The sequence below is a fragment of the Chlorocebus sabaeus genome, chromosome 13 (genome assembly GCF_047675955.1).
Source record: "Chlorocebus sabaeus isolate Y175 chromosome 13, mChlSab1.0.hap1, whole genome shotgun sequence".
In the NCBI taxonomy this organism is placed as follows: domain Eukaryota; kingdom Metazoa; phylum Chordata; class Mammalia; order Primates; family Cercopithecidae; genus Chlorocebus; species Chlorocebus sabaeus.
The window spans coordinates 54,550,828-54,565,426 of NC_132916.1; the positions used below are offsets into that span (position 1 = coordinate 54,550,828).

General features: G+C 41.1%; 1 protein-coding gene across 4 annotated transcripts in view; it reads right to left on the reverse strand.

Annotated features, from left to right (window-relative positions):
- The window catches only part of SAMD3 (sterile alpha motif domain containing 3), a 66,954-nt gene that overhangs the window by 23,005 nt on the left and 29,350 nt on the right, over positions 1 to 14,599 (reverse strand). For all 4 annotated transcript variants that reach the window (XM_073022466.1, XM_038000921.2, XM_008007078.3 and 1 more), the window contains one exon: positions 8,700 to 8,867. In XM_073022466.1, the coding sequence (XP_072878567.1) occupies positions 8,700 to 8,867 (168 nt within the window). The remainder of the gene's footprint in view (positions 1 to 8,699; positions 8,868 to 14,599) is intronic.

A 14,599-nucleotide genomic window follows, 5' to 3' on the forward strand; every position in this document is an offset into this window, starting at 1 on the left:
TAAAGAATCCCCATTTATGTTAAATCAAATATACATGAATCCCAAATGACAGAACACATTCTGGAACATTTACAAACAAAAAATACATACGAAACCCTTTAAAATGGTTCCCTACAGTCAGAAGTGTGGAGAAAGACAGATAGAAATGGGGACAGAAAGGAATAATAAAACCAGAGAAAGATCCAGCACAGGGCAACAGTGATAATGTGCCATGAACTAAGGAGTTTGATTCATTCAACTTTAACACTTAAGGATTATGACCAAACAAACAAACAAAAAAAAACTACTGTATAAAGTACAATCTTACTTTGCCATGCAGTTCCACACAATTCCTCTAAGCTTTTAAATCCAACATTTTCATCATTTTAACAAGAGACTGTCAGCAACTTATGAAATTACTCAGTTAAGTGTACTGTTTTGAGAATCTAATTATATCTGTTTATAAATACACGATGAGGTACAGTAAAAGACACTTAAGAAAAGAAAGCCGATTTATCAATTCATGGGGCTATACACTCTCTGGACCTAAAACTAAAAGATGCATAAGAAGAGATGGCACAGCTGCTGCACTGACTGCACAACCATACATGTAGCCACATGAGGTACTGAGGTTGGAAAGGCATTTTTAAGCATTGCAAAATACCCAGCATTTTGCAAGATTGGTCTGGGAACACAATGTGGGATTCTGACAAGCAAAGCTATCTATCTAACATGATGATAAGTCTTTCTAGCAGTGGGACATGAGGAACTCAGGTGTATTGACTCACAGGTGGTGCTTTGGCATTGCAGATGCTTCAAGTTTTGCAGCCAAAGAACATAGCTTAAGCAGAGCTAAAATGGCATAGGAGAATGCAGTGGGTGGAGGGTTAGGGAAAAAAGATCTGCCCCCTCTGATCAGACCTGCACAAGTTCTGCAGCTGCCTGGTCTACCTGTGAAAGCCCATGTGACAGGACTAAGAAATCCACCCTGGCCGGGCGCGGTGCCTCACGCCTGTAATCCCAGCACTTTGGGAGGCCAAGGTGGGCAGCTTACCTGAGGTCAGGAGTTCGAGACCAGCCTGCCCAACATGGCAAAACCCCATCTTTACTTAAAATACAAAAAATTAGCTGGACGTGGTGGTGCATACCTATAATCCCAGCTACTCAGGAGGCTGACGCAGGAGAATCACTTGAACCTGGGAGGCAGAGGTTGCAGTGAGCTAAGATCACGCCATTGCACTCTGGGCAACAAGAGTGAAACACTGTCTCAAAAAAAAAAAAAAAACTTTGCCTTCTTTCATTGAGACATCTACCTTCAATTCTTTGGTAAATCCCATCAGACAACCAAAGAAAAAAGAACAGAAACAAAATTAAGCAAAACAAAAGAAAATCTCTTCCTTTATTTATCCCTTCCCAAGATCTTCCTCCAGTTTAGCCACACCCACTTTCTTGCCTTTGAGTGAATGGCCGGACCCCTGTGTCTTGCCTGTATCAACATTTTCCATCTCCGCAGCATAGGAAATAATTTTTTTCTGTGTTATAAAAATATTATGCTCAGTTAAAAAATTTTAAAACATGAGAGTTACCCAAGTGTGTCTTAAAACATTTTTAATGTTCAGAAATATTTTTTTTTTTTTTCCCTTGAGACAGGGTCTGGCTCTGTCACCCAGGCTAGAGTGCAGTGGTGCGTTCTCAGCTCACTAAAGCCTCAACCTCCCGGCTCAAGCAGTTCTCGCACCTCAGCCTCACGAGTAGCTGGGACTTACAGGCACATGCCACCACACCTGGCTAATTTTGTTTAGTTTTTGTAGAGAGGGGATCTCACTATGCTGCCCAGGCTGCTTTCAATATATGCGACACATGGACTCAAGTAATCCTCCCATCTCAGTCTCCCAAAGTGCTGGGATTACAGACGTGAGCCACCGTGCCTGGCTCAGCAATCTTAAAGACATTACAAAGGAGCTATCAACGGAAGAAGTTCAAACCAGAGATTAAAAATAATGTTGGTAATCACTCTGAAAAATAAAATTATATGAAATAAATTCAAAGGATGCAGCCCCCCCAATAAACACACTTCTTAGCGTTTGTACATTTGCTTAATCCCCATGTAGCATACAAAATACAGAGACAGAGTGTTTCTGTAATATTCCACTATAAATAGTTTTCACATCCTTTAAAGTTTTTTGCTTTACAGACATGAGAGATAAACGGAGAGGCTATAGTCTTCAAAGAATCAGCGATTTGCACTATTTGTAAGGGGGAGAAAAGTTAAATCTTTACCAATTAGATTTGTTTGCCAGCAAAAATGTTGTCTCTGCAGATGTCAACAATGACCACCCTATCATCTTTTTTTTTTAGCCTTAGCTGGCAGGAAGGTCAAAACTAAATTCCATTGCCATTTAACTGCTAACCTCAATACATTCAATTCCCTGTTCTTTTTGTAGCAAAGGGTCCTGGATTGACCACAGCAGGGTTCATCTTAGGATTCAAGCATGTCTTGGGGGCTAGAAAGGAAAAACCACGAAGAGTGTAGTTCCATGGAGAAGCGACAGAAAGTGTGAGTGTACAAGCTGGTTCAAAGATGATGTGTCAACACAAGAGGGGGGTTTGCGTTTAGACTCGTGTCCAGGGGTGTGACCTCTGATCCCACGCACTGACCCTTGAGTTCTAAGGCTGGGGACAACTGCTGGGGACAATCGATTTTACCATTCATCAATTCCATTGAATTTTGGTGGGGAATACCTCAGAAAAAGAGGGAAAACTGAATTGAAAGGAACTCCACCTTTATTCTACTGAAAATCAAATGTTTGAGAAAAGCAACTTATGCATAATGTAATGCTGTTATTTTACAAAGTGATTTTTATTTTATTTCATTTTAAGTTTAGGGATACATGTGCAGAAAGTGCAGGTTTGTTACATAGGTATATATGTACCACAGTGGTTTGCTGCACCTATCAACCTGTCATCTAGGTTATAAGACCCACATGTATTAGGTAATTGTCCTCATGCTCTCCCTCCCCTTGTCCCCCACCCCAGCAGGCCCTGGTGTGTGATGTTCCCCTTCCTGTGTCCATGTGTTCTCATTGTTCAATTCCAACTTACTAATTAGAACACACGGTGTGTTTGGTTTCCTGTTTCTGTGTTAGTTTGCTGAGAATGATGGCTTCCAGCTTCATCCATGTCCCTGCAAAGGACATGAACTCATTCTTTTTTATGGCTGCATAGTATTCCATGGTGTATATGTGCCACATTTTCTTTATCCAGTCTATCATTGATGACATTTGGGTTGGTTCCAAGTCTTTGCTATTGTAAATACTGGTAGTTTGATGGGAATAGCATTGAATCTATTAATTACTTCAGGCAGTATGGCCGTTTTTACGATATTGATTCTTCCTATCCATGAGCATGGAACGTCTTTCCTTTCCTTTGTGTCCTCTCTTATTTCTTGAGCAGTGGTTTGTAGTTCTCCTTGAAGAGGTCCTTCATGTCTCTTGTAAGTTGTATTCCTAGGTATTTTATTCTCTTTGCAGCAATTGTGAATGGGAGTTCACTCATGATTTGGTTGTCTGTCTATTATTGGTGTATAGGAATGCTTGTTGGTTTTGCACATTGATTTTGTATCCTGAGAACTTGCTGAAGTTGCTTATCAGCTTAAGGAGATTTTGGGCTGAGATGATGGGATTTTCTAAATATACAATCATGTCATCTGCAAACAGAGACAATTTGACTTCCTCTCGTCCTATTTGAATACTCTTTATTTCTTTCTCTTGCCTGACTGCTCAGGACAGAACTTCCAATACCATCTTGAATAAGAGTGGTGAGAGAGGGTATCCTTGTCTTGTGCTGGTTTTCAAAGGGAATACTTCCAGCTTTTGCCCATTCGGTGTGATGTTGGTTATGAGTTTGTCATAAATAGCTCTTACTATTTTGAGATATGTTCCATCAATACCTAGTTTATTGCGAGTTTTTAGCATCAAGGGATGTTGAATTTTATTGAAGGTCTTTTCTGCATCTATTGAGATAGCCATGTGGTTTTTGTCATTGGTTCTGTTTATGTAATGGATTATGTGTATTGATTTGCATATGTTGAACCAGTCTTGCATACCAGCGATAAAGCTGACTTGATTGTGGTGGATAAACTTTTTGATGTGCTGCTGGATTCAGTTTGCCAGTATTTTATTGAAGATTTTTGCATTGTTGTTTGTCAGGAATATTTGCCTGAAATCTTCTGGTACATTGTGTCTTTGTTCTCACTGGTTTCAAAGAACATCTTTGTTTCTGTCTTCATTTCATTATTTACCCAGTAGTCATTCAGAAGCAGGCTGTTCAATTTCCATGTAGTTGTACAGTGAGTTTTTAGTGAGTTTCTTAATCCTGAGTTCTAATTTGATTGCACTGTGGTCAGAAAGACTATTATTATTTCCATTCTTTTGCATTTGCTGAGGAGAGTTTTACTTCCAATTATGTGATAAATTTTAGAATATGTGTTATGTGGCACTGAGAAGAATGTATGTTCTGTTGATTTGGGGTGGAGAGTTCTGCAGATATCTATTAGGTCCACTTGGTCCAGCGCTGAGTTCAAGTCCTGAATATCCTTGTTAATTTTCTGACTCGTTGATCTGTCTAATATTGACAGTAGGGTGTTAAAGTCTACTATTATTGTGTGGGAATCTACATCTCTTTGCAGGTCTCCAAGAACTTGTTTTATGAATCTGGGTGCTCTTGTATTAGGTGCATATATATTTAGGATAGTTAGCTCTTCTTGTTGCATTTATCCCTTTACCATTATGTAATGTCTTTCTTTGTCTTTTTTGATCTGTGTTGGCATAAAGTCTGTTTTATCAGAGACTAGGATTGTGACCCGTGCTCTTTTTTCTTTCTATTTGCTTGGTAAATATTCCTCCATCCCTTTGTTTTGAGCCTATGTATGTCTTTGCACATGAGATGGATCTCCTGAATATAGCATACTGATGGGTCTTGACTCTTTATCCAGTTTGCCAGTCTGTGTCTTTTAATTGGGTCATTTAGCCCATTTACATTTAAGGTTAATATTGTTATGTGTGAATTTGATCCTGTCATCATGATGCCGGTTGGTTATTTTGCCCATTAGTTGATGCAGTTTCTTTATCGTGTCATTGGTCTTTATATTTTGGTTTGTTTTTGCAGTGGCTGGTACCAGTTTTTTCTTTCCATTTTTAGTGCTTCCTTAAGGAGCTCTTGTAAGGCAGGCCCAGTGGTGACAAAACCCCTCAGCATTTGCTTGTCTGTAAAGGATTTTATTTCTCCTCCACTTATGAAGCTTAGTTTGGCTGGATATGAAATTTTGGGTTGAAAATTCTTTTCTTTAATAATGTTGGATATTGGCCCCCACTCTCTTCTGGCTTGTAGGATTTCTGCAGAGAAATCTGCTGTTAGTCTAATGGGCTTCCCTTTGTGGGTAACCTGACCTTTCTCTCTGGCTGCCCTTAATATTTTTTCCTTCATTTCAACCCTGGTGAGTCTGACAACAATGTGTTTTGGGTTGCTCTTCTTGAGGGGTATCTTAGTGGTTTTCTCTGTATTTCCTGAATTTGCATGTTGGCCTGTCTTGCTAGGTTAGGGAAGTTCTCCTGGATAATATCCAGAAGTGTGTTTTCCACCTTGGTTCCATTCTCTCTGTCACTTTCAGGTACACCAGTCAATCATATGTTTGCTCTTTTCATGTAGTTCCATATTTCTTGGAGGCTTTGTTCATTCATTTTCATTCTTTTTTCTTTAATCTTTTCTTCATGCCTTATTTCAGTAAGTTGATCTTCAGTCTTTGATATCCTTTCTTCCACTTGATCGATTCCACTATCAATACTTGATGTATACTTGACGAAGTTCTCGTGCTTTGTTTTTCAGCTCCATCAGGCCATTTATGTTCCTCTCTAAACTGATTATTCTAGTTAGCAGTTCCTGTAACCTTTTATCAAGTTTCTTAGCTTCCGTGCATTGGGTTAGAACATGCTCCTTTAGCTCAGATGACTTTGTTATTACCCACCTTCTGAAGCTGTCATCAATGTCATTTTCTGTCCAGTTGTGTGCCTTTGTTGGAAAGAAGTTGCTATCATTTGGAGGAGAAGAAGAATTATGATTTTTGGAATTTTCAGTGTTTTTGCACTGGTTTTTCCTCATCTTCGTGGATTTATCTACCTTTGATCTTTGAGGCTGATGACCTTTGGATGGGGTTTTTGTGTGGGAGTCCTTTATGTTGACGTTGATGTTGTTGCTTTCTGTTTGTTAGTTTTTCATCTAACAGGCCCTTCTTCTGTAGGTCTGCTACAGTTTGCTGGAGGTCCACTCCAGATCCCATTTGCCTGGGTATCACCAGTGGAGGCTGCAGAGCAGCAAAGATCACTGCCTACTCCTTCCTCTGGAAGCTTCGTCCCAGAGGGGCACTGGCCAGATGCCAACCAGAGCTCTCCTGTATGAGGTGTCTGTCAACCCCTGTTGGGAGGACTTTCCCAGGCAGGAGGCACGGGGGTCAGGGACCCACTTGAGGAGGCAGTCTGTCCCTTAGCAGAGCTGGTGAGCTGTGCTGGGAGAATCCCTCTTGTCGGAATCAGCTGCTCTCTTCAGAGCCAGCAGGCAGGAAGGATTAAATCCACTGAAGCTGTGCCCATAGCTGCCCCTTCCCCCAGGTGCTCTGTCCCATGGAGATGGGGGTTATGTCTGTAAGCCCCTGGCTCGGATGTTACCTTTCCTTCAGAGATGCCCTGCCCAGTGAGGAGGAATCTAGAGAAGCAGTCTGGCCACAGTCACTTTGCCGTGCCCAGCCCAGACCTCCCAGCCTCCTTAGCACTGTCAGGGGAAAACTGCCTACTAAAGCCTCAGTAATGGCGGATGACCCTCCCCCCACCAAGCTCGATTGTCCCAGGTCAGCTTCAGACTGCTGTGCTGGCAGTGAGAATTTCAAGTCCATGGTTCTTAGCTTGCTGGGCTCCATGGGAGTGGGACCCACTGAGCAAGACCACTTGGCTCCCTGGCTTCAGCCCCTTTACCAGGGGACTGAACAGTTCTGTCTCACTGGGGTTCCAGGCGCCACTGGGATATGAAAAAATCCTCCTGCAGCTAGCTCAGTGTCTGCCCAAACAGCCACCCAGTTTTGTGCTTGAAACCCAGGGCCCTGGTGGTGTAGGCATACGAGGGAATCTCCTGATCTGCAGACTGCAAAAAGTATGGGAAAAGTGTAGTAACCCAGCCAGGTAGCACAGTGTCTCATGGCTTCCTTTGGCCCGGGGAAGGAGGTCCTCGGCTCCTTGCACTTCTCAGGTGAAGCAATGCCTCACCCTGCTTCTGTTCGCCCTCTGTGCGTTGGACCCATTGCCTAACCAGTTCCAATGAGATGAACTGGGTACCTCAGTTGGAAATGCAGAAATTACCTACCTTCTGCATTGGTCTGTCTGGGAGCTAGCTGCAGACCGGAGCTGTTCCCATTCGGCCATCTGGGTCCCTCTCACAAAGTGATTTTTAAGAACATAAAATATTTCAAAATAAATATGATTCTATCTTATAATTTTAGTTTGTAATTAAAATTTTGCAAAGTTTCTAAAAAGTTTCACTACTAAATTTAGGGCACCTTTCAGCTGTCTTGTCTTTTTGTCAAAGAACAGTTATAGAATTGTGTTATCTTAACTGACCTATCATTTTGAAAGCCTCACTGAAAATTAGAATAAGATATTTAAAGTACATACTTTCATCCAAGTTTTGCATTATGCATGATGCTAGGATGAGTGGTTTACAAAATATATTTAAAATATTCCTATCCTATAGATCTTATAACTAGCACTAATAAAACTGAGGTGACTCAGTGATTTGCCCTTTTATTGTCAAATAAATACACCAGATGAAAAAGAAAATAGAATATTTACACCAAGTACATTCACTAATATAAACATGTTTGTGGTGAAGAGTTAGGATTTACATATTCATATGGGGTTAAGATAGAAACAGAATTGGGAAGGTAAGAGATTTCACTTTCATATTTGGTAGTTCAGACATCCTTTTTAAAGAGTTCAATCTACTTTGATAGCAGGGGAAATTTTTGTTTCTGAGGATATTTCGGTGCTCTGAGGTAGAAAAGGAATATGTACAGGATCTCAGACAACTGGAATTCCCATGACCTCCCAGCTGCTGAGGGAAGAATCTCCAGGCCCTCCCAGGGACCCTCAGCCTGGAGCTCCCGACAGCCACTTCTGGGTTGGGTGGAAAGGCTTCAGGACCAGCAGGGAAGGGAAGGCCATGATGGAGTTTTGTATCCATGCATGTGGGTTATTTCTTTCCTGAAACCTGGAGACCGGAGGCTACCTAACTCAGACAATGTGAGTATTAAAAAACTTCCTGTAGCAATAAGAGCATCAAGAACATAAGATGCATTTTAGGATAAGAGCAAAAAAAAAAAAAAAAAAAAAATTCATTCAAGGACTCAGAACTTAAGGGTTTTTCCACGTTTTTGAAGGTTGTAAAAAAAAAAAAAACTGGACATGAGATGTTCAGTAATTGCTTTGGGAATTCTTTTCTTGGAAATACCATGCTCATTGTTAGCCATGCAAAACGGACTTTCTTGGTTCTTGACTATACTTCAAATTTTAAAAAGTTACCTCATTTTGTTTTAATTATTTTAAACGCTATTATTTATTATTCCTTAATCAATATATCAATCCATCAAGTCATCAGAACATTTATGAATTCAATCTTACTTTTATCTGGACAAGTTTAATTTCATCAAATCTTATATCAGCAAGAGATTTCCTTTTCTGGCCTCTTCGGTGTCCAAATTTACACTTATTTCTAATCACTTGCTCATCATCTTCTATGGGTCTTCGAACATATTTAAAGCGATCTTTGAGGGCTCGTTTCCATAAAAACTGTAAAATAACACAACAAGCCAGTTAATCTTCAAGGAGATTGAGATAATCCTATATAAACAATACACCTATACAACAACAATACATACCTATCATCTTTGGGCTTGAAATTATTTTCACATCATAGTAATAGAAATAATATTTATCTATCCTTCCTTTTACCCTCACAGCAATCTTGTGACACTGCTACAGAAATTATAAACCCTAAGTTATAGGTAAGAAGACAAAGTCACAGAAATATAAATCTTTTCCCAGTGTCATATGGTTATTGAGTAAATATATCGATTCTTGAACCTAGATTTTCTAATTCCCAAAAGTGATACTTTCCACTAGACTCTGCTGTCTCTACAACCAATTCCATTTTTCTAGCGGGTTCTAGAAAAGACCTGATAGTGGCTTATGGATTGATGCATTTTCTTTAAAAATAATTTTCTGTCACCTTTTGAAATTTGTTTTGGTGAGTACTACTGGCATTCACTCCCTAAGTATCTGCAGTGCCTCTACTGTTTCAAACACAAAGACCAAGTCCCCACTCTGGGAGGGAGAAGGACGTAGGTGGACCTCACTTTCAGTGTAGCAGAGGGATGAGTGATTTTAATATAGAGTGAAAACTATTATAATAGGGGAAGATACATCATTCATTTACAATGTGTTAGGAGATCATAAAAGCCTTCCTGTAGGAAGTTCTTGAATCTAAACTGAGGCTTAGGTCTTAGGGTCAGGTAACTGCATGAAAGGATGGAGATAGCATCAGGGAATGCCGGTTGGGTGGATGCACAGAAGTTCCAGGAGGATGAAGCTGCACGTGCAATGGAATGGAGGGAGAGCTAGTGCCCTTTGGAGAACTACCAAGAGTTGTGCGAGGCTGGAGCACAGAGCTCAAGATGAGGGAATGATAGAGGATGGGGTAAAAAGTAAGGTGGGAGAGAGGAGCCAGCCCAATCATCAAGGGCCATGGTCACCCCATTAAGGAGCCTCAATGTAATCCTGAACCAGATCTTAAATCTGTCTCTGTAGACAGGCTATATTAGAACCTCATAGGAACTTTTGCCCTTGGTCTTTCCTCTAAAGCAATGGTTCTCAAAATTTAGCCTGAATCAACTGCTGGAGGACCTGTTAGAGCACAGTTTGCTGAGCCCCACTCTCAGCGTCTCTGATTTTGAGGTCAGGGGTAGGCTGAGAGTGTCCTTTTCTTGCAAGTTCCCATGCAATGCTGGTGCTTGCTACTGCTCGAGACTACACAAATGCTGGTTCAGGAGATTGGAATGGAGCCCAGATGTCTGTATTTTTTAAAGCTCTATAGAGAATTCATCAAACAGCCAGGTTAGGAAGTATTCTTAGGCCACGTTGAGTTGGGAGAGTGAATGGTCAGATTTGAGCTCTGGAAGGATCTATCTGGCATGTGGAGTTTTTGTGAGACCAGAGACATGGACAACACCTAGGAAGCACCCCTGGACTTCTTCCTCAATATGCCAACATCTCTTCCACCGCTGGGCCTTCAGTTTGGGCCTGGAAAGCTTTATCCTTCTCTTCCCACACCTAGCTGGTATGTAGTTGACCCTTGCTTTGCCTTCGGGTCTTAGCTCAGCCTGTGCTTCATGGAAGCCTCCTCTGGCCTCTTGGCGTTGGAGCTCCCCTTTCTTCACTGGCACTTACCACAGTGGTAATCTACCCTCATCTATGTGATACTTTGTCTGTTTTTATTTCTACTTCTTTTTTTTTCTTTTCTTTTCTTTTCCTTTGCCTGCCTTCCTTCCTTCCTTCCTTCCTTCCTTCCTTCCTTCCTTCCTTCCTTCCCTCCCTCTCTCCCTCCCTCCCTCCCTCCCTCCCTCCCTCTAGGCTATAAGCACACAAAGAAAGGCTCATGCCTGCTTTGCCCACCAAGTCCAGCATAGTGCTTCATGCATGCTGGAAACTATAAATGTTTGATACCTTGTGTCAATACTCTATGAAGCAGGAGATGCAGATGTCAACAGGACAGACCAGAAGCAAGACTCTGAGTCTTGGCAGTGCTTAGCTGGTAACTAACTCACTGCATGAGTGGTGGCCCAACGCTGCTTCTTCTTTTATTTATTTATTTATTTTTGAGACAGAGTTTCACTCTTGTTGCTCAGGCTGGAGTGCAATGGCACAATCTTGGCTCACTGTAACCTCCACTTCCTGGGCTCTAGCGATTCTCTTGCCTCAGCCTCCTGAGTAGCTGGGATTACAGATATGCGCCACCACGCTCAGCTAATTTTTTGTATTTTTAGTAGAGACGAGGTTTCTCCATGTTGGTCAGGCTGGTCTCGAACTCCCGACCTCAGGTGACCCACCCATCTTGGCCTCCCAAAGTGCTGGGATTACAAGCATGAGCTGCCACACCCGGCTGGCTCAACCCTTCTTGAAGTCAGTGACTTAGGACTGCTTCTGCTGCTCATCTCCCCTGCAATGTCATGTGCTTGAATAGATCCCCACAGTGAGTGCAGGCAAGGAAAAAAAAAAAAAAACCCTTGCAGGCATATAGGCCTGTGTTTCCCTCTGAGCCCTGGCCATGAGAGAGAGTGGTATGTCACTGAGTGGCTTTGGGCATGTTTTCTAAGCTCTATTTCTTCACAGGTCAAATGGGATGACACCAAAATAACATTAGCCAAATGTTTGGCACTTAGATTTTGCTATTCCTGGTTATATGGTTTGTAAGTCCCAATAAGAGTAATCCCTGAACGCACCATAGCCTAAGTTGGGAAGACTGCAGGTCCAAGTAGCTAGCCTGAATACATATTAGCCAAGTAACCCCTCTTAATTTCAGTTTCTTCAACTATAAAACAGAAAAATAAGATATGTCCTATTAAGTGCACTGGCTTTTTGGGAGACTCAAGTGAGTAGCTACTCATTGAAGATATCTGTAAACTCAAGTGCTGTTTGTAAAGTCCTTCAACAGCCCTAGTAAGAAAGGCAGTGGTTGAGGGCTGGAGTACAGCTGCAGCACTGATTAAGCTCCCGGGTATGCATGAGTCAGAGATGCCTTATCACCTCCCACAGGCGTGCTTGTGAGTTTGGACTTTACCATTGCTGTTTTACAACAGAACAGACAAAAAGAATGGCTTGTATTTTTCTTAGCCATGAAATATGAACTAGTGCAAGTACAGTACATTTTTTTTTCCATGTGTTTCCTACAGCTCTGAAGGGTTTCTAAACATGCTGAACCTGGTGGGAGGTATTACAGCAATCAACGACTAGGACATTTTTAAATTGCCAATTTCTTCTTTCTAGGCTCTCCTGTCTCTCTTTATTAACTGTCTGATAGGAACAGAAAAAGGATAAATCAAATACAGTCTTCCACATGAGTATTCAATCAATGAGTATTTACTGAGAATCTGCTATACGCCTGACACCGTGAGTTACTTACACAGATGCCTCAGGTAGGCAGACTCAGTAGGAAATATTTGTGTTACAGAACAATCATCCCTCTCCTCCATGTTTCCAGCTAGAGAGGGTGTAGAAAGTTCTACATGAAGATAGCTCTCTGTCAACCACTCTGAAATAAAAAATGACCCTGAAATTGCAGACCTCCTGTTGTGACATATGAAGCAGTCCACAGCATCACCAGCAGACCTTTGCACATTCAAACGCAGAATGTGGACCACCTTACATAGCAACTGGACTAGACTTGTCCAAAAAGCAAATATGCGGAAAAATAAAAAAGAGTTTGGAGAGACTGTCTAGGCAAAAAGAAATTAAAGAGACATAACAACCAATGCAATGCATAATACTCAATTAGATATTATGGCAAAAAATTATTTTTAAAACATTTTTGAAAAATTGGAGAAATGTGAATATGGATTGTATATATTATGCAATTATTGCTAATTTTCTTGGGTATAAAAATGGTATTGTGGTTATATAAGAGATTGTCCTTATTCTTTTTTTTTTTTTTTTTTTTTGAGATGAAATCTCCCTCTTGTGCCCCAGGCTAGAGTGCAATGGCGCGAACTCGGCTCACTGTAATCTCCGCCTCCTGGGTTGAAGTGATTCTCTTGCATCAGTGTCCTGTGTAGCTGGGAATACAGGCACCTGCCACCATGCCCAGCTAATTTTTGTGTTTTTAGTAGAGACGGGGTTTCACCATGTTGGCCAGGCTGGTCTCGAACTCCTGACCTCAGGTGATCTGCCCGACTTGGCCTCCCAAAGTGCTGGGATTATAGGTGTGAGCCACCACACCCGGCCCAAAATTTTTCAAAATAAAGAGTTAAAAATAAACTTAGCCCTAAAAATAACCAAGTTTGTGCATTCTTTTTCTTTCTCCACTCCTGCCTCCCATTAATGTTCTCTGAAATTTTGTACATTTTCCACTGTAACATTAGAAACACAACCTCATACACATTTGCAGGGAGAATTTGGGTAAACATCCATCCAGGTACCAGATGCAAATCTGAGCCCTAATCTGTTAAGCAATTTTGCACACGTCTCTTTATCAGTTAACTGGTCTTTAGTGAATGTCACTGGGAACAGATGTGGATAAAATGCGCACAAGAGCAAAGAAAGCAGTATTTGTTACTTTGTATGTGTCTCACTTTGATAACCATGAAACTAAAAGTCAAACGGTATTAGATCAATATGGATTTGCTTATGTATATGCAAAGATTCTCTAGAAGGACTCTAATAACATTGGTTACTTCTGGGGAGGAAAATTAGGTGGCTGGAGAAGCAAGGGCAGGTGGGAAACAATTCTATTTATACCCTTTTGTAGTTTTTGAATTTTGAACTATATAAATATGTAATTTATTCAAACAAAAATGTAAATTAAAAACACACACACACACACAAGTTCTATCCTGGCTAACACGGTGAAACTCTGTCTCTACTAAAAAATACGAAAAATTACCCTGGCGTGGTGGCAGGTACCTGTAGTCCCAGCTACTCGGGAGGTTGAGGCAGGAGAATGTCATGAACCCAGGAGGCAGAGCTTGCAGTGAGCCGAGATAGCGCCACTGCATTCCAGCCTGGGCGACAGAGCGAAACGCCATCTCAAAAAAAAAAAGAAAAAAAAAAAACAAAACACAAGTTCTATACACAGTAACACTGATTAGATATTAAGTTGGTCGATGTATCTCGAGTGTGGAAGAAATTCTGAGACTCAGTTTTGTCAGCCATATTGACATGATTGTCAATGTTGGGGCGCCAGGTTTGTTTAGTATTGTTGTTGTCGTTGCCTTGTTGTTTTTGTTTCATTTTGTTTTGTTTTTTAGAGGAAATTCAATTTCTTCTGTAGTGTGCTTTATATGCAGTGGCATATTTTGGAAAGGATGTCATCCTAGAAGCAAGAATACCTGAATTCTAATCTTGGCTTCAATAATTGCTATTTTTCCAGACATGATATACAACATCTTTCCTCAGTCTGAGTGGTGAAAAAAAGCTTTAATGGCCTCTCCCATTGAGAAAATGCTGTGATTCTCTCCATATATAATGAAACTTTTCTTTAAAATACAAAAAAAGAAGGAAGGAAGGAAAGAAAGAAAGAAGGAAGGGAGGGAGGGAGGGGTAAATACAAATAAGGAAGGAAGGAAGAAAGAGGGAGGGAGGGAAGGAAGGGAGGAAGGAAGGAAAGAAGGAAGGAGGAAGGAAGAAAGGAAGGAAGGAAGGATGGAGGATGGGAGGAGGGGAGGGAGGGAGGAAACAGCCTTAAAATGTCCTTATATGCATAGATATTGGCATTTATCCTTTGTTGTTCTTGGAATTAATTGCTGAAATTC